Source organism: Salvelinus alpinus, chromosome 16, assembly GCF_045679555.1.
Source record: "Salvelinus alpinus chromosome 16, SLU_Salpinus.1, whole genome shotgun sequence".
NCBI classification, from domain to species: domain Eukaryota; kingdom Metazoa; phylum Chordata; class Actinopteri; order Salmoniformes; family Salmonidae; genus Salvelinus; species Salvelinus alpinus.
Genome location: NC_092101.1, coordinates 6222837 through 6249333, shown reverse-complemented (window position 1 = coordinate 6249333; position 26497 = coordinate 6222837). Strand labels below are relative to the sequence as shown.

General features: G+C 43.8%; 1 protein-coding gene across 4 annotated transcripts in view; it reads left to right on the top strand.

The window, feature by feature from the left end:
* LOC139540693 (26S proteasome non-ATPase regulatory subunit 1-like) overlaps positions 1-24958 on the top strand; it is a 103463-nt gene extending 78505 nt beyond the window's left edge. For 3 of the 4 annotated variants that reach the window (XR_011668256.1, XM_071344560.1, XM_071344558.1), the window contains 6 exons: positions 3135-3304; positions 6371-6463; positions 6873-6959; positions 16951-17118; positions 18624-18779; positions 24768-24958. Coding sequence is in view for 3 of the 4 variants with exons in the window: in XM_071344560.1 (XP_071200661.1) it covers positions 3135-3304; positions 6371-6463; positions 6873-6959; positions 16951-17118; positions 18624-18770 (665 nt within the window). In the remaining variant the exon portion in view is untranslated. The remainder of the gene's footprint in view (positions 1-3134; positions 3305-6370; positions 6464-6872; positions 6960-16950; positions 17119-18623; positions 18780-24767) is intronic. The other variant, XM_071344559.1, reaches the window with a different exon arrangement.
* Positions 24959-26497: the final 1539 nt, after the last annotated feature.

Genomic DNA, 26497 nt, shown 5'->3' with positions numbered 1-26497 from the left:
AAACTCAGTTCAAAGCACGCAGCAGCAATGTATACTTCGCCCGCTGGTCATCTGATAGGAACAGACTAGAAGTCGACCGATTAATCGGCATGGCCAATTAATTAGGGCTGATTTCAAGTTTTCATAACAATCGGTAATCAGCATTTTGGGATACCGATTTATATTGCTGCCACTGCGTGACAGGCTGACCACTTGTTACGCGAGTGCAGCAAGGAGCCACGGTAAGTTGCTAGCTAGCATTAAACTTATCTTTAAAAAACTATCAATCTTCACATAATCACTAGTTAACTACACATGGTTGATGATATTACTAGGATAACTAGCTTGTCCTGCGTTGCATATAATCAATGCGGTGCCTGTTAAATTATCATCGAATCACAGCCTACTTCGCCAAAAATGGGGTGATTTAACAAAAGCGCATTTGCAAAAAAAGCACAATCGTTCCACGAATGTACCTAACCATAAACATCAATGCCTTTCTTAAAATCAATACGCTGAAGTATATATTTTAAACCTGCATATTTAGTTAAAATGAATTAATGTTAGCAGGCAATATTAACTAGGGAAATTGTGTCACTTCTCTTGCGTTCATGGCATGCAGAGTCAGGGTATATGCAACAGTTTGGACCGCCTGGCTCGTTGCAAACTAATTTGCCCGAATTTTACATAATTTTAACATAACATTGAAGGTTGTGCAATGTAACAGCAATATTTAGACTTAGGGTTGCTGCCCGTTCGATAAAATACGTAATGGTTCCGTATTTCACTGAAAGAATAAATGTTTTATTTACGAAATGATAGTTTCCGGATTTGATGATATTAATGACCAACGGCTTGTATTGCTGTGTTTATTATATTATAATTAAGTCTATGATTTGATAGAGCAGTCTGACTGAGTGGTGGTAGGCAGCAGCAGGCTCGTAAGCATTCATTCAAACTTTACTGCATTTGCCAACAGCTCTTAGCTTCACAGCGCTGTTTATGACTTCAAGCCTATCAACTCCTGAGATTAGGCTGGCAATACTAAAGTGCCTATTAGAACATACAATATACAACATACAATTCCCTTGTAGTTTGGAATTCAGTTCATTCATGAGGGCCATGATGTCCACGGTGAAGGCAAAATCAGCCAACCATTCTGTATCTTGCAGCTGAGGAAAATCCACATATTTTCCTTTCATTTGCAAGAACTCAGCAATCTCTGACTTCAGGTCCAACACCCGTTTAAGCACCTTCCCCAAACTCAGCCATCTCACGTTTGTGTGGTAGGGGAGATCTACATGACCTGACTGTCTCATCCAACAGTGAGACAAACTGTGATTTTAAAGAATTTGCTCTTATGAAGTTTACCACTTTAGTGACTGTATCCACAACATGGCTCATTTTCAGAACACATTTACAGAGCAGCACCTGATGAATAATGCAATGCAGGAAAATAATTTTCTGATCTGGGTTCAGCTCAGCTACTTGATCTTGTATCCTTTTCAAAAGGCCAATGTTTTTTCCTGTCATGTTTGGGCACCCATCAGTGGTCACACTGGATAACTTTTCAAAACTCAGTCCCAGCTTTGCCGCACACTTATTAAACCTTGTCCAATAAATGTTTCCCTGCACTTGTGCTCTTCATTGACTGCACTGAAGCAAGCTCCTCTGTAATTTCAAAGTCTGGGGTTATGCCTCGTAAGAACATCAACAACTGTGCAGTGTCACGTGCATCACTGCTCTCATCTGGGGCCAAGGAGAAATATGTGAAATCCTTTACCCTGTCTTTCAACTGTTGTTCCATATTCTCTACAATGTCCTCAACACACCGTGTCACTGTTTGTCTTGACAGGGAAACATTTTCAAACAGCTCTTGTCGGGGCAAGTATTGCTGCAGAGTCAATTAAACATTCTTTAATGATTTCACCGTCAGCGAATGGCTTGCTATGTTTAGCAATTTTGTGGGACAGTACATAGCTAGCTCTCGCAATTCCATTGTTTGCTGAATGCAGTTTTGGGAAAAGTCCTTGCTGCTTTTCCAACTGAGAAAGCAACTCTTTCAATGCACTTGCCCTCTGCTCAGAAGACATATTCCTATATTTTTCTGCATGCTTCGTCTGGAAATGTTGGGACAAGTTGTAGTCTTTCAAGACAGCGATGCTCTCTTTGCACATTAAGCACACAGCTTTCTCTGATACTTCAATAAAGAAATATTTTGATGTCCACTCTTGCTGGAACACCCTACATTCATTGTCTACTTTCCTTTCCTTTGAAATCTTTCAAAAACACATTCTTGCACAATTTCTAGCTAGCTACTATTTGTAACTGTGACGTGTGTGTTAGCCTGTCAGTCACTGTCTGTCCTCGGGCAGTTATTCATATGTGCCTTCAAAATAAATGTCCCACAGGCGGTGGGAGTTAAATCGTTACACAAAGGCGAGTATTCATTGGGCTTTTAATTTGAATAACATTCGTTTTTCAAAACTTTACTATCGCAAATTCTTTATGTGATCTGAGCATGATTCCGTGGCCCGTATTGAATCACGTCGCGGGCCGTATACGTTCCCCGGGCTGGCCTTTGCCCAGGCTTGTTGTAGATTGATGGGGGGGGGGGGGCAATTAAATCCATTTTAGAATAAGGCTGTAACGTGGAAAAAGTCAAGGGGTCTGAATACTTTCCGAATGCACTGTAAGTCTGGGACATCAACAATTCAAAGTTGGTATTAGTAGGAGTGACTATAGAATTGTGCATTTGTCAATTTTTGCAAATCACACTACTGTGTGGCGTGGCTCCATAACCAAGGAGCACAAGATACGTACGGGGGAGGATTAGGGGGAAGATGTTGTAGGAGATGATTGGTTGGTAGATTAAACCAATGTCTATGCGCCGGGAGTTTCTTTCTGTATTGGCTGACGAAGGCCAAGTTTGACGCTTTGGTCCACCAGACACTTAGCGCATTTGGGCGGAAGTGTCTGAGAACGAGATTAGTTTAATTGTATCCCCCTTTTGTGCCTAACTCTGTCTTTTTGTCTCTCTATTTTTCTTATTTATGGTTGACTGAAGTGGAAGATCATTGTTGCCAAAGCACAAAGATTATCACAACTGTATTATCACGACTATGTCAAAACTCTCCTCTCCTTCGTGTGTGTAGGTGGCCGTAACGTCACCATCTCGCTGCAGTCGAGGACGGGCCACACCCACATGCCATCAGTGGTGGGCCTGCTGGTATTCACCCAGTTCTGGTTCTGGTTCCCCCTTTCCCATTTCCTCTCCCTGGCCTTCACCCCCACCGCCATCATCGGGCTCAACAAGGACCTCAAGGTAAACAATGTGTGTGGGTGGGGTGCATCTGAAGTATACGCATGTACAGTTGAAGTCGGAAGTTTACATATACCTTAGCCAAGTACATTTAAACTCAGTTTTTCACAATTCCTGACATATAATTATAGTAAAAATTCCCTGTCTTAGGTCAGTGAGGATCACCCCTTTATTTTAAGAATGTGAAATGTCAGAATAATAGTAGAGAGAATGATTTATTTCAGCTTTTATTTCTTTCATCACATTCCCAGTGTGTCAAAAGTTTACATACACTCAATTAGTATTTGGTAGTATTGCCTTTAAATTGTTTAACTTGGGTCAAACTTTTCGTGTAGCCTTCCACAAGCTTCCCACAATATGTTGAGTGAATTTTGGCCCATTCCTCCTGACAGAGCTAGTGTAACTGAGTCAGGTTTGTAGGCCTCCTTGCTCGCACACTCTTTCAGTTCTGCCCACACATTTTCTATAGGATTGAGGTCAAATGTTGTTCTTAAGCTATTTTGCCACAACTTTGGAAGTATGCTTGGGGTCAATGTCCATTTGGAAGACCCATTTGCGACCAAGCTTTAACTTCCTGACTGATGTCTTGAGATGTTGCTTCAATATATCCATATCATTTTCCTCCCTCATGATGCCATCTATTTTGTGAAGTGCACCAGTCCCTCCTGCAGCAAAGCTCCCCCACAACATGACGCTGCCACCCCCGTGCTTCACGGTTGGGATGGTGTTCTTCGGCTTGCAAGCCTGCCCCGTTTTCCTCCAAACACAACGATGGTCATTATGGCCAAACAGTTCTATTTTTGTTTCATCAGACCAGAGGACATTTCTCCTATATATAGATATAAATAGATAGGTATGTTTACAAATTAGCTATGACATAGCCAATGAATGTATAAGCACATCTTTTGGTATTTCACCCCCAACCCAAAATTGAATGGTTTTGACCATTCGGAAGTTTTTAGTGAGATTATTTTCTCCTCCAGCGTTGGCCATGCATTGCGCCTCGCAAAAGGATTGCTGTCCTCGTTATACAGGGTAAAGTTAATAATGTCATGTCTGAAAATGACCATATACTCTGATTGTTAAAGCAAAACTACTAAAACTTTTGCTTTTGGTGAACCTGGACAATTATAATAAAATATATTATAAGCCCCGTTCAGCAGGTAGCTTATAGCCGCATAAGAGTTCTCCTGTAGCTTACTTTCAAAATATTTATAAATGATTTAAAAAATTAAAAGCTGAAATGTACTGAGTCAAGTATTCAACCACTTTGTTATGGGAAGCCTAAACAAGTTCAGGAGTAAAAATGTGCTTAACAAGTCACATAGTAAGTTGCATGGTGTTAAACATGATTTTTGAATGACTACCTAATCTCTTTAACCCACACATCTGTAAGGTCCCTCAGTCGAGCAGTGAATTTCAAACACAGATTCAACCACAGAGACCAGGGAGGTTTCCCAATGCCTCGTAAAGAATGGCACCAAATTGGTAGATGGGTAAAAAACATATTGGATATCCCTGTGAGCATGGTGAAGTTATTATTAACACTTTGGATGGTGTATCAAATCACTACAATGATACAGGAGGTCTTCCTAACTCAGTTACAGAGTTTAATGGCTGTGATGGGAGAAATCTGAGGATGAATCAACAACATTGTAGTTACTCCACAATACTAACCTAACTGACAGAATGAAAAGGAAGCCTTTAAATAATACACATATTCCAAAACATGCGTCCTGTTTGCAACAAGGCACAAAAGTAATACTACAAAAAAATTGCCGAAGCAATTCATTTTCTGTGCTGAATACAAAGTGTTATGTTTGGGGCAAATCCAATACAACACTTTACTGAGTACCACTCTCCATATTTTCAAGCATAGTGGTGGCTGCATCATGCTATGGACAATAATGGAAAACAATGTTTTTAAGTGTAGGAGTTACAGTTTTGACTTAAATCTACTTGGAAACCTATGGCAAGACCTGAAAATGGTTGTCTAGCAATGGTCAACAACCAATTCAACAGAGCTTGAAGAATTATGAAAAGAATAATGGGAGAATGTTGCACAATCCCAGTGTGGAAAGCTCTTATAGTCTTACCCAGAAAGACTCACAGCTGTAATCGGTGCCAAAGGTCCTACAAATTATTCATTCAGAGGTGTGAATACTTATGTACTGAAAATTAGATATTTCTGTATTTCATTTTCAATAAATTTGCAAAAATGTTTGTTTTCACTTTGTCATTATGGGGTATTGTGTGTAGATGAGTTAAAACAAAAATCGATTTAATTTTGAATTCAGGCTGTAAAACAACAAAATGTGGAATAAGTCAAGGGGTATGAATACTTTCTGAAGGCACTGTAGACAATGTTCCCTCCTGCCTCCACCTGGTCCAGCCTTAGGAGTTGCCCAGATCAGCAGTTGTGCACGGTGGCTTTGTGCGCCTAAAGGAGAAGACGTTATTTACCAGCACTCATATTGCGCCACCCTACTGCAGCCATGCCATTCCATGCCAGCCTTTTATCGCAGGTGAAGTCACCCACTGCTTTGACAGCCAGAGAAGCACTTTATGTTCCCCTTCCCTCTCATACTTACCACCCTGCAGAGAACAGAAGTGAGTTATGATATAACAAACTAAATGAAAGCCTCTCTGGTCAGTGGTGGCTCCCTATATGGTGCTGTTTAAGAATTTGACGGGAAATGTTAACACATTAATTTCCTGTGGGCATTATCAATTGACTACAAGAGAGTAGGAGTTATACTATTTTGCTCCTGTGAAATAAATCATTTGTATTATTTATAGCTGACTTTCCATGAAAACGCATTTCAGATACAACGCTCAATGCCATGCACCGTAACTACTATGCTCACCAATAGCTTTTTCATTTTTGTTTAAATTCTGAGTGGTATTCGTATCAATGTGGCCAAAGGAAGGTGGTGTTTTCAGCGTTTCTTGTTGTCAAACCAGTCTATGAATAAGTCAAACGGAACATCCCTTTTCAATGGGTGATGGGTCGGACTTTACAATCATTGCTTTTTTGGGGGGTTTGACCACACTCTCCCCCCTATCCAGATGCCCAAGGTACAATACCGCTCCAACTGTAAGCCCTCCACCTTCGCCTACCCTCCGGCCCTGGAGGTGCCCAAGGAGAAAGAGAAGGAGAAGGTGAGAGTCCCCCAACGGCGAAAGGATGTCACATTGTTTTGATCGATTGAAGTCATATTTGCTGCTACTCACGGTTGTCTTTCTGAATGAAGTTTCCTCAGCCGAGATCAATTTCTTGGAGGGTTTTGTTATTAGTGTCCCTTTTTGAAATCTTTCTCATCATTTTAATTTCATTGCCATGTTCGCAAGTCTGAGACCAAGTTATTTTAGATGCTCAGTCTAGGGCCCAAATTTTGTTTCATTTTAAAACCGAGGTACAATATAATTACGTAATTTAAAAAACGGTCTGTTTTGTGGTTCATGCGTTCTAAGAAGTTTTCTGATTGGCCTCATTACCTAAAGTATTGTTTGACCTTTCTTTGCAATACTCCCTTCATTTAGTCTCTCACTCCCTCTTTCTCCATGAAAGGTGTCTACTGCTGTTCTCTCCATCACAGCCAAAGCTAAGAAGAAGGAAAAGGAGAAGAAGGAGAAGGAGGAGGATAAGATGGAAGTGGTGAGTGTGTGGAAACAAAACCCATCCTTTTACGACAGCCAGCCCCATAGAGACCACTTTCTATTTTATATATTTTTTTAAATTAAAAATCAAATGAAGTCTTAGTTTCTATGTAGTTGTTTTCAACCATCCTCAAGCAAGAATCCTGTAGCCCCCGTACCAAACAGAGCTCTGCTCATATTGAACAGCCTATTGAGGAACGGTCCGTGTAATTGATAGTGAGGTGCTAATGGTTCACAGACCTGAACCACAGTCTGAGACGTTTTGGGCCCGGTACCAGGGCTCTTTAAAGGGGTAGTTCACTCCAAATCCATAAACTGCTTATTGATTTCTTACCTCAGAAGTCATGTCCAGGCACATAGACTAAATCAAATCGAATCACATTTTATTGGTCACATACACATGGTTAGCAGATGTTAATGCGAGTGGAGCGAAATGCTTGTGCTTCTAGTTCCGACTACTGCAGAGAAGACAATTTCAAAGGTAAGAAAACGATAAATTGAAATGTGAGTGAACTATCCCTTTAAAGTAGCAGTTATTACACAATATGAAATGAGGGAACTATCCCTTTAAGGAGCAGCTAGTTCTCAGCCTTGGCAGGGTCCCACAAGCCCCTCTCTCCACTGATGTGACCAACTCACCCATGAAGCACACAGCTGGAACACACCAATCAAATGAAATTGTATTTGTCACATGCTTCATAAACAACAGGTGTAGACTAACTGTGAAATGCTTACTTGCGGGTCCTTTTCCAACAATGTAGAGTAAAAAAAAATATATATATATTAGTACCAGTCAAAAGTCTGGACACACCAACTCATTCAAGGGTGTTTCTTTATTTGTACTATTTTCTACATTGTAGAATAATAGTGAAGATATCAAAACTATGAAAAAACACATATAGAATAATGTAGTAACCAAAAAAGTGTTAAACAATTCAAAATATGTTTTATATTTGAGATTCTTCAAAGTAGCCACCCTTTGCCTTGATGACAGCTTTGCACACTCTTGGCATTCTCTCAACCAGCTTCATGAGGTAGTCACCTGGAATGCATTTAATTTAACAGGTGTGCCTTGTTAAAAGTTAATTTGTGAATTTCTTTCCTCAATGCGTTTGAGCCAATCAGTTGTGTTGTGACATGGTTGGGGTGGTATACAGAAGATAGCCCTATTTGGTAAAAGACCAAGTCCATATTATGGCAAGAACAACTCAAATAAGCAAAGAGAAACGACAGTCCATTAAGACATGAAGGTCAGTCAATGCGGAACATTTTAATCTTCAAGTGGAGTCGCAAAAACCATCAAGTGCTTTGATGAAAAATAGCTCTCATGAGGACCACCACAGGAAAGGAAGACCCAGAGTCACCTCTGCTGCTGAGGATAAGTTCATTAGAGTTAACTGCATCTTAGATTGCAGCCTAGATAAATGCTTCACAGAGTTCAAGTAACAGAAACAATATCAACTGTTCAGAGGAGACTGTGTGATTCAAGCCTTCATGGTCGAATTGCTGCAAAGAAACCACTACAAAAGGACACCAATAAGAAGAAGAGACTTGCTTGGGCCAAGAAACACATTAGACCGGTGGAAATCTGTTCCTTGGTCTGATGAGTCCAAATTAGAGATTTTGGTTCTAACCGCTGTGTCTTTGTGAGACGCGGAGTAGGTGAACGGATGATGCTTTGCTGGTGACACTGTTGCTGATTTATTTACAATTCAAGGCACACTTAACCAGCATGGCTACCACAGCATTCTGCAGCGATATGCCATCCCATCTGGTTTGCGCTTAGTGGGCCTGTCATTTGATTTTCAACAGGACAATGACCCAACACACCTCCAGGTTGTGTAAGGGCTATTTGACCAAGAAGGAGAGTGATGGAGTGTTGCATCAGATGACCTGGCCCCCACAATCACCTGACCTCAACCCAATTGAGAGGGTTTAGATGGACGGCAGAGTGAAGGAAAAGCAGCTAACAAGTGCTCAGCATATGTGAGAACTCCTTCAAGACTGTTGAAAAGCTTCCTCATGAAGCTGGTCGATAGAATTTCAAGAGTTTGCAAAGCTGTCATCAAGGCAAAGGGTGTCTACTTTGAAGAATCTCAATATAAAAAATATTTTGGTTAGTTGAACACTTTTTGGTTACTACATGATTCCATATGTGTTATTTCATAGTTTGTCTTCACAATTATTCTACAATGTAGAAAGAAAAAAATAAGAAAAAAAATAAACTTTTGAAACTTTTGACTGGTACTGTATAAAGAAAATGTGGGTTCACAGTGCAGACCGAACCGAGGTCCCAGTACCGAACGGTACTGATACGTGTAACGTTATGCACCGGTATTGCTTTTAGTAGGATGTCGACCGCAGGGCATTATCGGCAGGTTTGGTTTCATGTCCTCATTGAGGAATGGCTTTGCTATCTGAGGCGAAGTTGGATCATCTTATTTTGATTGATTGGGCTTGCTGTCATCAAGGTTAACGAGAAGGGGGGAGTATTGTAGTCTTAAGTTTTATCAGTGTTTTAGTTTAACCGTTTTCTCACACAAACACTATGGGAGTGTTTGTTCTGCAGTAAACACACACACAGACAACCCGGCGTGCTGATACGAGTCGCTGCACCACTATGGTTCAGTTTTCAGCCTAGCGTCAAACAGTGCAGGGCTTCCTGGTAGCAGCCGGTTCCACACATGCATGGAAGAGGCCTGGGCAGGGAACAGATGAGAGCCAGGGATAGGTAATACCAGGAGGACATACATAGAATGACAGGCCAGGTTCTGATAAGTGCCACAAGGTTTTTGTTTATTTGGATCTTTTGCAGAAGCATCAGCTACTCTTCCTGGGGTCCACAAAAATGCTAAATATGACAAGTAACAAAACACACACAAATGTAAAATAGGATCAACAAACAATACAGCAAAACAATTATTCAAACAATGCATAAAAAAATTGTGTGTGCATGCATTTGTGTGTGTTCTCAGTCCCTGCCATTCCATTAGATATTTAATCTGTTTTTTAAAGGCAATTTTGCTGTTTGAGTAATTGGAGACGGAAGGAAGTTCTGTACGATCATGGCTCTATATATCACATTCATTTGTAAAGCCCTTCTTACATCAGCTGATATCTCAAAGTGCTGTACAGAAACCCAGCCTAAAACCCCAAACGGCAAGCATTGCAGGTGTAGAAGCACCGTGGCTATGAGGGTTGGCTAGTCCTCTTCTGGCTGCGCCGGGTGGAGATTATAACAGAACATGGCCAAGATGTTCAAACGTTCATCGATGACCAGCAGGATCAGATAATAATAACCACAGTGGTTGTAGAGGGTGCAACAGGTCAGCACCTCCAGGAGTAAATGTCAGTTGGGTTTTCAAAGCCGATCATTCAGAGTTAGAGACAGCAGGTGCGGTAGAGAGAGAGTCCAAAACAAGGTAGCACATTCAGTAAACAGGTCAGGGTTCTTTAGCCGCAGGCAGAACAGTTAAATCTGGAGCAGCAGCATGACCCGGTGCACTGCGGACAGCAAGGCGTCATCAGGCCAGGTAGTCCTGAGGCATGGTCCTAGGGCTCAGGTCTTCCGAGAGAAGAGAGAGAGAGAAGCATACTTAAATTCACACAGGACACTGGATAAGACAGGAGAAATACTCCAGATTTAACAGACTGACCCTAGCCCCCCGACACACAAACTATTTCAGAATAAATACTGGAGGCTGAGACAGGAGCTTAGTCTCTCATTCACAATTTGACAAGCACTTGATAATGCCTCTAATTTCACGATGGCATCCCCTTTGTGTGGCCTTAATGCACCCTAAAAAAAAGAATGCCTTTTGTGGCCAGTGGCCGTTGTGCCCTTGGCCCAGAGTGCTGCGTTGTGACCTACTCCCAGAGTGCTGCGTTGTGACCTACTCCCAGAGTGCTGCGTCGCAACCTATTCCCAGAGTGCTGCGTCGCGACCTATTCGCAGAGTGCTGCGTCGCGACCTATTCCCAGAGTGCTGCGTCGCGACCTACTCCCAGAGTGCTGCGTCGCGACCTACTCCCAGAGTGCTGCGTCGCGACCTACTCCCAGAGTGCTGCGTCGCGACCTACTCCCAGAGTGCTGCGTCGCGACCTACTCCCAGAGTGCTGCGTCGCGACCTACTCCCAGAGTGCTGCGTCGCGACCTACTCCCAGAGTGCTGCGTCGCGACCTACTCCCAGAGTGCTGCGTCGCGACCTACTCCCAGAGTGCTGCGTCGCGACCTACTCCCAGAGTGCTGCGTCGCGACCTACTCCCAGAGTGCTGCGTCGCGACCTACTCCCAGAGTGCTGCGTCGCGACCTACTCCCAGAGTGCTGCGTCGCGACCTACTCCCAGAGTGCTGCGTCGCGACCTACTCCCAGAGTGCTGCGTCGCGACCTACTCCCAGAGTGCTGCGTCGCGACCTACTCCCAGAGTGCTGCGTCGCGACCTACTCCCAGAGTGCTGCGTCGCGACCTACTCCCAGAGTGCTGCGTCGCGACCTACTCCCAGAGTGCTGCGTCGCGACCTACTCCCAGAGTGCTGCGTCGCGACCTACTCCCAGAGTGCTGCGTCGCGACCTACTCCCAGAGTGCTGCGTCGCGACCTACTCCCAGAGTGCTGCGTCGCGACCTACTCCCAGAGTGCTGCGTCGCGACCTACTCCCAGAGTGCTGCGTCGCGACCTACTCCCAGAGTGCTGCGTCGCGACCTACTCCCAGAGTGCTGCGTCGCGACCTACTCCCAGAGTGCTGCGTCGCGACCTAGTCCCAGAGTGCTGCGTCGCGACCTAGTCCCAGAGTGCTGCGTCGCGACCTAGTCCCAGAGTGCTGCGTCGCGACCTAGTCCCAGAGTGCTGCGTCGCGACCTAGTCCCAGAGTGCTGCGTCGCGACCTAGTCCCAGAGTGCTGCGTCGCGACCTAGTCCCAGAGTGCTGCGTCGCGACCTAGTCCCAGAGTGCTGCGTCGCGACCTAGTCCCAGAGTGCTGCGTCGCGACCTAGTCCCAGAGTGCTGCGTCGCGACCTAGTCCCAGAGTGCTGCGTCGCGACCTAGTCCCAGAGTGCTGCGTCGCGACCTAGTCCCAGAGTGCTGCGTCGCGACCTAGTCCCAGAGTGCTGCGTCGCGACCTAGTCCCAGAGTGCTGCGTCGCGACCTAGTCCCAGAGTGCTGCGTCGCGACCTAGTCCCAGAGTGCTGCGTCGCGACCTAGTCCCAGAGTGCTGCGTCGCGACCTAGTCCCAGAGTGCTGCGTCGCGACCTAGTCCCAGAGTGCTGCGTCGCGACCTAGTCCCAGAGTGCTGCGTCGCGACCTAGTCCCAGAGTGCTGCGTCGCGACCTAGTCCCAGAGTGCTGCGTCGCGACCTAGTCCCAGAGTGCTGCGTCGCGACCTAGTCCCAGAGTGCTGCGTCGCGACCTAGTCCCAGAGTGCTGCGTCGCGACCTAGTCCCAGAGTGCTGCGTCGCGACCTAGTCCCAGAGTGCTGCGTCGCGACCTAGTCCCAGAGTGCTGCGTCGCGACCTAGTCCCAGAGTGCTGCGTCGCGACCTAGTCCCAGAGTGCTGCGTCGCGACCTAGTCCCAGAGTGCTGCGTCGCGACCTAGTCCCAGAGTGCTGCGTCGCGACCTAGTCCCAGAGTGCTGCGTCGCGACCTAGTCCCAGAGTGCTGCGTCGCGACCTAGTCCCAGAGTGCTGCGTCGCGACCTAGTCCCAGAGTGCTGCGTCGCGACCTAGTCCCAGAGTGCTGCGTCGCGACCTAGTCCCAGAGTGCTGCGTCGCGACCTAGTCCCAGAGTGCTGCGTCGCGACCTAGTCCCAGAGTGCTGCGTCGCGACCTAGTCCCAGAGTGCTGCGTCGCGACCTAGTCCCAGAGTGCTGCGTCGCGACCTAGTCCCAGAGTGCTGCGTCGCGACCTAGTCCCAGAGTGCTGCGTCGCGACCTACTCCCAGAGTGCTGCGTCGCGACCTACTCCCAGAGTGCTGTGTGCTCCTAAGCACCTCTCACTCACTTGGCTCTCCATCATGTGATTGGGTCTTTCTCACAGGCTACAGGTGAAGACAGACAAATCGGGGATGCAACTGCGCGCGTCCTTATCCAATTCCGAGGTGCATATTGAAGATATTGGAAGAACTGTCCATTTACTTTTCGTCAGCCAACAAGATGAGTAGGCCTAACGAACAGCAAAAGCACTAGCCTATGTCAATCAACTATCCCCCATAGTACAAAAGTTGACCTATTCTGTGCTAGAAATAAATATTACAAACATAGCCTGGGACAGTTGTGGGATGCGATAATTACTACTAGCATCAACAAAAACTTTTTTACGCAATCTGGCTGGTGCAGCATCAGAATGTTTAGCTGTAAATGTTATTAGGCTATTTCTTCACATTACAGCGCAGCAATGCGCACATGGCAGTAGGCTATAAGCGCGAATGTTCCATTAATGTTCCACTATGCATGTAATGCTTTTATTATAAAGCTGCATTTTTGTGGGGAAAATGATCTTCCCCAAACTTGAAACTCACGCGCTGCTTATGTATGCCAGTTAGGTTCTACACCCCTTGTAAAGCTGATAAATGTGCTAAATTTTTTGTTATTTGGACACTTTATCAAAACATATATAGGCCTATGGGCTAGGTTACATGAGGTTTGCGACTATGATTTGAAAAAGTAATAAGAAATGGGCTTTGTTTCTTGCCTTATGCTGGGCGTCATTCACAAGTGATAATATATAATTCACATGACGTGATAGGCTAATATTATCACCCATCAGACTATTCTTGATTTAATATTGTCTTTACATATACTAAATAATATGTGTGAAATTTGTTTTGATTTAGAATGGACCATTATCATGCATTATCTCGAAACAGGTGCAGTGGGAAAAAATGCATGTCATCTATGCACCTAAATAGGTAATGGAGGACGCTTTTCTCATAGTTCATTTTCATGCCAGCCAGGTAGGCTATACTCCCTTTGTAAAGATAAGCAATGTGGTTAATATTAGGAAAGTTGAGAAATAAATATTAGGCCTAGCCTATAGAAAGCCGTTGGAATCCTCCTCTTTTTTATAGAGTCCGTAACTCTGTTTTCTCGCACAATTGCATAGCCTATAGTAATGTTGAGCAACATGAGCTCAAGTGTTTGATTAGATTTTCGATTACATTTGCATTGATGTCAGAGTGATTAGATGGACAATATAGTGCCAGACAGTTAGCAAGTTTGGTAGGCTACTAATGACCATCAGCAGCATCAGAGCTTGGAGAAGCCTAATTAGCGGTGACGTGGAATTTGACTGCCTACATGACTCGTGACCGCAGGTGTGTGGGTAATACGGTCTCCGCAACAGCCCTATGCACAACTCCAGTTGAGGTTTAGGTCTTGGAGAATATTTTGAACCAAATAAACTCAGCAAAAAAATAAACGTCCCTTTTTGAGGACCCTGTCTTTCAAAGATAATTCGTAAAAATCCAAATAACTTCACAGATTTTCATTGTAAAGGATTTAAACACTGTTTCCCATGCTTCTTCAATGAACCATAAACAATTAATGAACATGCACCTGTGGAACGGTTGTTAAGACACTAACAGCTTACAGACGGTAGGCAATTAAGGTCACAGTTATGAAAACTTAGGACACTAAAGAGGCCTTTCTACTGACTCTGAAAAACACAGAAAGGAAGATGTGCAGGGTCCCTGCTCATCTGCGTGAACGTGCCTTAGGCATGGTGCAAGGAGACATGAGGACTGCAGATGTGATCAGGGCAATAAATTGCAATGTCCGTACTGTGAGACGCCTAAGACGGCGCTACGGGACGGACAGCTGATCGTCCTCGCAGTGGCAGACCACGTGTAACAACACCTGCACAGGATCGGTACATCTGAACATCACACCTGTGGGACAGGTACAGGATGGCAACAACTACACGAGTTACATCAGGAACGCACAATCCCTCCAGTGCTCAGACTGTCCGCAATAGGCTTAGAGAGGCTGGACTGAGGGCTTGTAGGCCTGTTGTAAGGCAGGTCCTCACCAGACATCACCGGCAACAACGTCGCCTATGGGCACACACCCACCGTCGCTGGACCAGACAGGACTGGCAAAAAAATCTCTACACTGATAAGTCGCAGTTTTGTCTCACCAGGGGTGATTGTCAGATTAGCGTTTATCGTCGAAGGAATGACCGTTACACTGAGGCCTGTACTCTGGAGCGGGATCGATTTGGAGGTGGAGGGTCCATCATGGTCTGGGGCAGTTTGTCACAGCAACATCGGACTTAGCTTGTTGTCATTGCAGGCAATCTCCACGCTGTGCGTTACAGGGATGACATCCTCCTCCCTCATGTGGTACCCTTCCTGCAGGCTCATCCTGAAATGACCCTCCATGCATGACAATGCCACCAGCCATACTGCTCGTTCTGTGCGTGATTTCCTGCAAGACAGGAATGTCAGTATTTTGCCATGGCCAGCGAAGAGCCCGGATCTCAATCCCATTGAGCACGTCTGGGACCTGTTGAATCGGAGGGTGAAGGCTAGGGCCATTCTCCCCCGGAAATGTCCAGGAACTTGCAGGTGCCTTGGTGGAGAGTGGGGTAACATCTCACAGCAAGAACTGGCAAATCTGGTGCAGTCCATGAGGAGGAGATGCACTGCAGTACTTAATGCAGCTGGTGGCCACACCAAATACTGACTGTTACTTTTGATTTTGACCCCCCCCCCCTTTGTTCAGGGACACATTATTCCATTTCTGTTAGTCTTGTTCAGAACTTGTTCAGTTTATGTCTCTGTTGTTGAATCTTATGTTCATACAAATATTTACACATGTTAAGTTTGCTGAAAATAAACGCATTTGACAGTGAGGGCATTTCCTTTTTTTGCTGAGTTTACAATGCTTTTAGTTTTATATGTATTTAAGACCAAGTTATTCTTAATCACCTATTCTGATACTGACTAACTCTTTATTTAGAATTTCAGTGAGCTCACTGTCTGTAGGTGCTGCCATGTGTGGATTCATTCTAGCTTTGTGTAAGACCAGTGGCAAATCATTTGTAAAAAAAATAAAGAGTGCTGTACATATCTGATGTCAGAAGAACTTCAATTGAAGAACACTCTCCAACCATGTGATGGCAGGTGATGTAAAGCCAATATTATTAAAGGCTGCGCTGAAATCTAACAATACAGCTCCAGCGATCATCTTATTATTCATTTATTTTCACCAATCACCAATCATCTGTCATCTTAGTCAATGCAGTACAAGTTGAATGCCCTTACAATTTGTTTGGTCAAACACAATTCTCCATCAGTTTACTAAGAACAGGCAGCAAACTGATAGGGCGGCGGTTAGAGCCAGCAACAGGTGCTTTGCTGTTTTTTTGGAGCAGTGGAATTACTTTAGCTTCCTTCCACACCTGTGGACACACTCCTTTTGATTTTGGTTAATTATATAGCAAATAGGGGTAGCAATACAGCTGCCATTCTTAATAGTTTCCCATCAAGGTTGTCTATACCTGGTGGCTTATCATTATTGATGGATAACAACAATAGTTTTTCCACCTCTCCCACACTAACTTGACCAAAAGAAAGTGTGTCCATTTCAGAGAAACGGAAAGTCACCCACTAAAAAAGGCAGGCCAAAGAAGCTTGTGAAATGAACTTAATTTTCATGCTGCTCCCCCCACAGGACCTTGTACCATTCAATAACTCAGACCCGACTGTCTGAGATTGTCTTGTGCGGGGCGCTGCAAATAGCCTAACAAATCACTGGCCACCAAGTGCAACAACGGATAAGGTGTATCACCCATCTCCAAATCAACACATCTTCCAGAGTTGAAACTTTTCAGTTGTCGGGAAACGTGTGACATGAAAAGCCCACTTTATTTCGGGGTGACGCTTATTGCCATTGACATCTATTGTATCATCCAATGCATTTTGTAGTCACTGAGTCATGGGTTTTCCTCAGGAAGAGGGGGGAAAACGCTTAGCATTGTTTGTGTTTGTTGGACTCTCAGGAGGTACAGGAGACTGAGAAGGAGAAGAAAGATGAGGAGAAAGAGAAAGAGAAGAAGAAGGAGCCCGAGCCCAACTTCCAGCTGATGGAAAACCCAGCCAGAGTGATGCCCGCCCAGCTCAAAGTGCTCAACATGCCCGAGACGTGCCGCTACCAGCCCTTCAAACCGGTACGTACTGTTGGTGTGTGTTTGTGATTTTTTTTTTTGTGTTTCTGGGTCAAGCAATGAAGCTGTCTTTTATCAGCCATCTTTTATTTCTATTTAGTCTGAGATTATAACTCCTGGTTGTTTGGTTTTGGACCGTATATCTGACCCCTATCATCACCCACTGAGTCTTAACGTTGCCGGCATTAAACCACTGGACTCTGGCCCCGCGCAAAGTGTTGACAGGTTTCCACAGTAAATAAAATGAGATATATGCATTATGCAGTCACCCGCACATTTATCGTAATCCCACTCCTATAAAGAGGAGCATCGTCTGGTTACGTGTAAAATCAACACAAGTCGAGCAAAGACCAATCATCATGGGTCATATCATGTGACACAGGTGCCTCTTTGCTCTCGTCGATCTTCTAAAACATTACACATTTTGTTTTTTGTATCCAACCTTGAGAGGTATTTTTTTTTTAATTAAACCTTTATTTAACTAGGCAAGTCAGTTAAAAACAAATTCTTATTTACAATGACGGCCTACCCCGGCCAAACCCGGACGACGCTGGGCCAATTGTGCACCGCCCTACGGGACTCCCAATCACGGCCGGATGTGATGCAGCCTGGATTCGAACCAGGTACTGTAGTGACGCCTCTTGCACTTCGATGCAGTGCCTTAGACCATTGTGCCACTTGGGAGTATTGTTTCTAAATAAATCTATTGTTGCAGGGTCAGGGTGTGCCTCCCACAGAATGTCCCTCCATATCATGACTATTTAATTTCACCTCTTCCATAGAAGGCAATCAGAGCACTGTTTCAAAGACCTTGTAGTGTGGTCTGTAAGTAGTTTAGTGTTAGCTTAGCTGCCCAGTGATAATGTAGGAGTTAGAATCAATCCTGTGCAGTGCTCACCATGCCAGCCGCTTTAGTGTGGATCTGAAACGCATCATATCTTTAACAACCATATCTATAACACTGATGTACAGTGATAACAAAGCTGCTTGATGTACAGTACAACCACTGCAATGGCAATTTGATAACGGAGTATGACTGAGGCAACCATCCCCTCAAAATCCTCACAGGCAGACCGAGAGACTGAAAAAATACCTGTTCTTTCTTGCACTCACGATAAATCTCTTCACTGTTATCCATCACCTCGTCTGTGGATTGTTTTGAAAGATCCTCTCTCACTTCTCGGCTTCAGAGATTTACGTAGACATGAGCCTTCTGTGAAACCTTGTCAAATGTGTCCAATTATTGCATAAGCCTGCTAGTCAGTGTTGACAGTGGAGAGTGGGTGAGATTTAAACAGTATGAGGTGCAGTGTGTTCTCTTGAGTTGAGATTATTGTGGGGCAGGTGGGTGATGTTTGATGGGGTGTACTGATCAGTCGGGGAGGCAGACAAGGTGTTGGGTGTTAACACAGCACGACACCGCCCTTGAGATCAAAAAGACACTCGTCATTGGTCAAACAGCCTACAGTCGCTCATGCCATTGGTCCATGTCCCCTGTCTGTCTTCAGCTGCACACTGGTGGCATCATCATCATGAAAGACACCAGCGAGGAAGATGAGGAGCTGGTGGAGCCCGTCTCTGCCCACGGCCCAAAGATCGAGGAGGAGGAACAGGAGCCAGAGGCCCCGGAGTCCTTTGAGTACATCGATGAGTGAACGTAAAAGGTATGTATCTGTTTTACCAAATGATGGATCTGGATCCATTGATGGTTCGCAGGTCATTCATAATGGGTTCTCTCTGAAAGAGTGGGTGCTGGTTAGATACCGGTGTTGTTGACCAAAAGCTGTAGATGGGTCACATTGCTAAAATATTTTAGAACCGCAACCCCATTGGATCTGTAGCCTAGGGTTACATACAGTGACCATTAGTTCCCCTTTGTGTAAGAACTCAAACTTTCAGGATCAAGCTGCCTGAATATTTAATATTACCTTGTAATTTGCTATACAGAGCAGTGAGGCAGTCTCAGACAGAGTGGCTCTGCCCCATCGCTGGTACAGAGATAGCAGAGAGAGGTAATGGTACAGTGCAGGTCTTTGGGTTTTTGTTCCCATGCCTAACTAAACTGGCTCGCACCCATCGGTGCATATGGAATGTAAACAATACTGCCATTTCCCCTGAGGGCAAACCCTCCATCTGTAATGGCAGTAATTGCACAGCAAAGAGTGAGCCGAGATAGATTGTTTTGTCCGTTTTGGCTCAGCACACTTATGTTTGTATTGGTCCCAATTACTTCCCATGAAGGCTTGTACAACATGTAAAAAAATATATAATAATAAATAAATACAATTAGGGGATTTAGATAGTGTCATGCCTTTTGGGATTAGAAATGCTCCTGCTCTGCATGTAAGAGGAATTAATGAATTGTCTTCATGAAAATCTTTAAATTATCATATTGAAAAGCATCATTTAAAAAAGAAAACAAATCTGAACAAAATATAAACGCAACATGCAACAATTTCAAAGATTTTACTGCGTTACAGTTCATATAAGGAAATCAGTCAATTGAAATAAATTCATTAGGCCCTAATCTATGGATTTCACTTGACTGGGAATACAGATATGCATATGTTGATTAGAGGTCGACCGATTAATCGTTTTCATAACAATTGGTAATCTGCATTTTTGGACACCAATCATGGCCGATTACATTGCACTCCACGAGCAGACTGCGTGGCAGGCTGACTACCTGTTATGCGAGTGCAGCAAGGAGCCAAGGTAAGGTGCTAGCTAGCATTAAACTTATCTTATTAAAAACAATCAATCTTAACATAATCACTAGTTAACTACACATGGTTGATGATATTACTAGTTTATCTAGCTTGTCCTGCGTTGCATATAATCGATGCGGTGCCTGTTAATTTATCAATGAATCACAGCCTACTTTGCCAAACGGGTGATTTAACAAGCGCATTTGTGAAAAAAGCACTGTCGTTGCACCAATGTGTACCTAACCATAAACATCAATGCCTTTCTTAAAATCAATACACAAGTATATATTTTTAAACCTGCATATTTAGTTAATATTGCCTGCTAACATTAATTTATTTTAACTAGGGAAATTGTGTCACTTGTGTTGATGTGCAACAGAGTCAGGGTATATGCAGTAGTTTGGGCCGCCTGGCTCGTTGCGAACTGTGAAGACTATTTCTTCCTAACAAAGACAGCCAACTTCGCCAAACGGGGGATGATTTAACAAAAGCGCATTTGCGAAGAAAGCACAATCGTTGCACGACTGTACCTAACAATAAAAATCAATGCCTATCTTAAAATCAAAAGAAATCCAGGTTAGCAGGCAATATTAACCAGGTGAAATTGTGTCACTTCTCTTGCGTTCATTGCACGCAGAGTCAGGGTATATGCAACAGTTTGGGCCACCTGGCTCGTTGCGAACTAATTTGCCAGAATTTTATGTAATTATGACATAACATTGAAGGTTGTGCAATGTAACAGGAATATTTAGACTTATGGATGCCACCTGTTAGATAAAATACGTAACGGTTCTGTATTTCACTGAAAGAATAAACATTTTGTTTTCGAAATGATAGTTTCCGGATTTTACCATATTAATGACCTAAGGCTCGTATTTCTGTGTGTTATTATGTTATAATTAAGTCTATGATTTTATATTTAATAGAGCAGTCTGACTAAGCGGTGGCAGGCAGCAGCAGGCCCGTAAGCATTCGTTCAAACAGCACTTTCGTGCGTTTGCCAGCAGCTCTTCGCTGTGCTTCAAGCATTGAGCTGTTTATGACTTCAAGCCTATCAACTCCCGAGATTAGGCTGGTGTAACCGATGTGATAATGCTAACTAGTTAGCGGGGTGCACGCTAATAGCGTTTCAATCGGTGACGTCACTCGCTCTGAGACCTTGAAGTAGTTGTTCCCCTTGCTCTGCAAGGGCCGCGGCTTTTGTGGAGCGATGGGTAACGATGCTTCGAGGGTGGCTGTTGTCGATGTGTTCCTGGTTTGAGCCCAGGTAGGGGCGAGGAGAGGGACGGAAGCTATACTGTTACACTGGCAATACTAAAGTGCCTATTAGAACATACAATAGTCAAAGGTATATGAAATACAAATGGTATAGAAAGAAATAGTCGACGCGTCGTAATTCTTATAATAACTACAACCTAATACTTCTTAACTTTACTGGTAATATTGAACCACCAGCTTTCATATGTTCTTATGTTCTGAGCAAGGAACTTAAATTCTAGCTTTTTTACCTGGCACATATTGCACTTTTACTTTCTTCTCCAACACTTTGTTTTTGCATTATTTAAACCAAATTGAACGTGTTTCATTATTTATTTGAGGCTAAATTGATATTATTGATGTATTATATTAAGTTAAAATAAGTGTTCATTCAGTATTGTTGTACTTGTCATTATAACAAATACATTTTAAAAAAATTGGCCAATTAATCGGTATCGGCTTTTTGGTCCTCCAATAATTGGTAGCGGTATCGGCGTTGAAAAATCATAATCGGTCGACCTCTAATGTTGATCACAGATACATTAAAAAAAAGGTAAGGGCATAGATCAGAAAACCAGTTAGTATCTGGTGTGACCGTCATTTGGCTCATGCAGCGCGACACACATCTCCTTTTGCACAGTTGATCATGCTGTTAGTTGTGGCCTGTCCCACTCCTCTTCAATGGCTGTGCGAAGTCGCTGGATATTGGCGGGAACTGGAGCACGCTGTCATACACGTCAATCCAGAGCATCCCAAACATGCTCAATGGGTGACATGTCTGGTGAGTATGCAGGCCATGGAAGAACTGAGACATTTTCCGCTTCCAGTAATTGTTTACAGATCCTTGCGACATGGGGCCGTGCATTAAGTTCGCAGACGACACAACAGTGGTAGGCCTGATCACCGACAAGGATGAGGCATTCTATAGGGAGGAGGTCAGAGACCTGGCAGTGTGGTGCCAGGATAACAATCTCTCCCTCAATGTGATCAAGACAAAGGAGATGATTGGGGACTACAGGAAAAGGACGACCGAGCACGCCCCCATTCTCATCGACTGGGCTGTAGTGGAGCAGGTTGAGAGCTTCAAGTTCCTTGGTGTCCACATCACCAACAAACTATCATGGTCCAAATACCCCAAGACAGTCGTGAAGAGGGCACGACAACACATATTCCCCCTCAGGAGACTGAAAAGATTTGGCATGGGTCCACAGATACTCAAAAAGTTCTACAGCCGCACCATCGAGAGCATCCTTACTGGTTCTACAACTGCTCGGCCTTCGACCGCAAGGCACTACAGAGGGTAGTGCGCACGGCCCAGTACATCACTGGGACCAAGCTTCCTGCCATACAGTACCTCTTTACCAGGCGGTGTCAGAAGAAGGCCCAAAAAATGGTCAAAGACTCCAGCCACCCTAGTCAGAGACTGTTCTCTCTATCGCACGGCAAGCGATACCGGAGTGCCAAGTCCAGGTCCAAGAGGCTTCTAAACAGCTTCTACCCCCAAGCCATAAGACTCCTGAACAGCTAATCAAATGGCTACTCAGACTATTTGCATTGTACCCCCATTTTTACGCTGCTGCTACTCTATTTATTATCCATGCATAGTCACTTTACCTCTGCCTGCATGTACATATTACCTCAGTTACTTCGACTAACATTGACTCTGTACCAGTACCCCCTGTATTCAGTTTATTTTAGTAAATACTTTCAAATTTCACTAAGGTTGTATTTGGCGCATAACATTTGATTTGATTATTATGCTGAAACATGACAACATCGTTGTCCGTAGCTTATGCCTGCCCATACCATAACCCCACCGCCATGGGGTACTCTATTCACAAAGTTAACATCAGCAAACCACTTGCCCACATGACGCCATACACGTGGTCTTCGGTTGTGAGGCCGGTTGGACGTGCTGCCAAATTCTCTAAAACGGCGTTGGCTTATGGTAGAGTAATGAACATCAATTCTCTGGCAACAAACTCCATCAAAATCAAATCAAATTTTATTGGTCACATACACGTGTTTAGCAGGTGTTATTGCAGGTGTAGCGAAATGCTTGTGCTTCTAGTTCCGACAGTGCGGCAATATCTAACAACTAATATCGCGCGATTTCACAACATATACCCATTACACACAAATCTAAGTAAAGGAATGGAATTAAGAATATATAAATATATGGACAAGCAATGTCTGAGCGGCATAGACTAAGATACAGTAGAATAGAATACAGTATATACATATGAGATGAGTAATGCGAGATATGTAAACATTATTAAAGTGACATTATTGAAGTGACTAGTGTTCCATTTATTAGTGACCAATGATTTGAAGTCTGTGTATGTAGGAAGCAGCCTCTCTGTGTTAGTGATAGGCTATTTAACAGTCTGATGGCCTTGAGAGAGAAACTGTTTTTCAGTCTCTCGGTCCCAGCTTTGATGCACCTGTACTGATCTCGCCTTCTGGATGATAGTGGGGTGAACAGGCAGGTGGTTGTTGTCCTTGCTGATCTTTTTGGCCTTCCTGTGACATCGGGTGCTGTAGGTGTCCTGGAGGCAGGGAGTTTTAAGTTCCTGTGACATTATATTGTGTGACAAAACTGTACATTTTAAAGTGGCCTTTTTATTGTCCCCCAGCACAAGGTGCACCTGTGTAATGATCATGCTGTTGAATCAGGGTTATCTTGGCAAAGTAGAAATGCTCATTAACAGGGATGTAAACAAATTTGTGCACAAAAGTTGAGAGCAATACGATTTTTGTGCGTATGGAACATTTCTGGAATCTTTTATTTCAGCGTATGGGACCAACACTTTACATGTTGCGTTTTATATTTTTGTTCAGTATAAACATTTTTTTTGATCACACATTGAATTTGGCATTACTGCTATTAGCCAATAGAAACACATTGCATAACAGATTCACTACATGGAAGAACAGATTGTCCCAAATAAAACAAAATAAATAGTTCTGAAGTGTCTGTCCTATATCTGAGATATAACAAAGATCAGGAAGCTATTTGTATTTATTTTTATTTATATATATATTTATTTAACCTCTTAGTTTAATGCCTTAAATATCTCCATATATAATTACATTCATTTTTTTTTAAACTGGTACAGGGGACCTTCAGTCAAGTCTTGTGGGGTTTGTGGGCGTCCTAGAACAAAATAACTGATATGTACGTGTTCGTGAGAGATTAGTGTGTAACCCAAACTGTTCAGACACTACAGACAGAAGTTGGCAGATTGGCTGAACCGACTTCAGAAGAGTCCAGTGACGCTTGTGGGGGTCTTAGAGCAAAATGGCGAATACCATCGTGTTCGTGGGAATTCTCATAATAGTTTGTAGGCCAAACCATTTGGATACTTTAGACTTTTTCGTGAGAAGACCGGTTTTTGGGAGGTCTCATGGTCTGACCACTCGAGCACTGCCACCTTTTGCCGCAGATGCGGAAGGGTGATATCGGCGGATGTGGTGGATTGAGATGCAGCCCATGCAAAAAAACATCTCTAGATTTCCGCAGGGCCACGGACGTTGTAGGAGAAGGGTTAATAAACATTGAAATATAGATAGGCCTAATTACCATAACTTTCTTGTAAAAACAAGCAATGAATTAGGTGTTTAGTGATCAAACACAGCCTATTCACGTCGTATCCTTCTAACTGCTCTGCCCTTTCTATTCCACAGGTGGCATTACGAGGCTTCTACAGGAAGAATCTTGACATCCCAGCATGCATCTCTTTGTCCCCCCTCCGTCCCTCTTTTACACGTTCCTGTCCTGGCCCCCTTTGTCAGACAGGGAATGTTTTACATTCTCTTGTTAAATGGTCTAATTTCCTGTCAGTTCAATTAAAAATATATATATATTGGAGAATGAAGCATGTGTGCTTATTTTTGTTCCTGCATGTGCTGCGTGTACATAGCGTAATCCCTCTAATCCTACACATTTAGGCTGGTTTACATTCTCTCAGCAGTTTTTCCTCATCACAGTCTGCCCATCAGCCGGGCCGCCTCATTATTCCGCCCAGTTTAGCTTACTCCTTACCATACCAAGGGCTTGATGATACACACAGTCACATTGAATTTACAAGGACATACTCACCTACGCTTAGACATACAGGTCTAATTAATAAAAACAGACATCGCAACTGAGGTTTTTGGCTGCATAATGCAAACTGTTAACACTTGTTGATGGAAAGACAACTAACTAAATGAGGCTATTTCTATTTCCCCAGTTGGTTTTGGTTTTATTTGTTTATATGGAAGACTGTGGAATGCCAGTATGGAGGCAACGTTTGATATTTAACATGAGAAGCAACTGTTAAGACTTAAAGGTAATTTGTATTTAATGAGTGGCTGCTGTTAAAATGTGCCCTCTTTTTTTTTTTTTTTTTTTTTTTGTCCCATCGCTACAACTCCTGTACGGGCTCGGGAGAGACGAAGGTCGAGAGCCATGCGTCCTCCGAAACACAACCAAACCAAGCCGCACTGCTTCTTAACAGAGCGCGCATCCAACTCGGAAGCCAGCCGCACCAATGTGTCGGAGGAAACACCGTACACCTAGCGACCTGGTCAGCGTGCACTGCGCCCGGCCTGCCACAGGAGTCGCTAGTGCGCGATGAGACAAGGATATCCCTACCGGCCAAACCCTCCCTAACCTGGACGACGCAAGGCCAATTGTGCGTCACCCCATGGACCTCCCGGTCGCAGACGGCTGCGACAGAGCCTGGGCTCGAACCCAGAGTCTCTGGTGGCACAGCTACCTTAGACCACTGCGCCACCCGGGAGGCCCCTAAAATGTGCCCTCTTTATTCCATTGCCATCTGGGGAAGAGATGAGTTCTCTTGAAATGTCACTGGGCAAGAATGAATGAAGCAAGCGTGGAAAGAAATTCCACAAATTAACTTTTAACAAGGCACACATCTTAATTGAAATGCATTCCAGGTGACTGCCTCATGAAGCTGGTTGAGAGAATGCCAAGAGTGTGCAAAGCTGTCCAAGCAAAGTATGGCTACTTTGAAGAAACTCAAATATAAAATATATTTAGAAAACACTTTTTTCGGTTACTACATGATTCCATATGTTATTTCATAGTGTTGATGTCTTCACTATTATTCTACAATGTAGACAATAGTAAAAATAAAGAACAACCCTTGAATGAGTAGGTGTCCAAACTTTTGACTGGTACTGTATATTTCACCTAATTTTAACATTGTCATAAAGAGCACATGTTCACCTTCATAAAAAAAAAAATGTTTTCCCATCAAGAGGTTAAATTTAAATAAAAAAATACTATACTAAGTGCCAAATAAACATGGTTGATGATTTAATCTTAAATCAACAATAAATCCCCCAGCTAGCACAGTGGATCTGGGCCGATTCAGGCTGAGAGTGATACTCGGCCGACGTCATGTGGC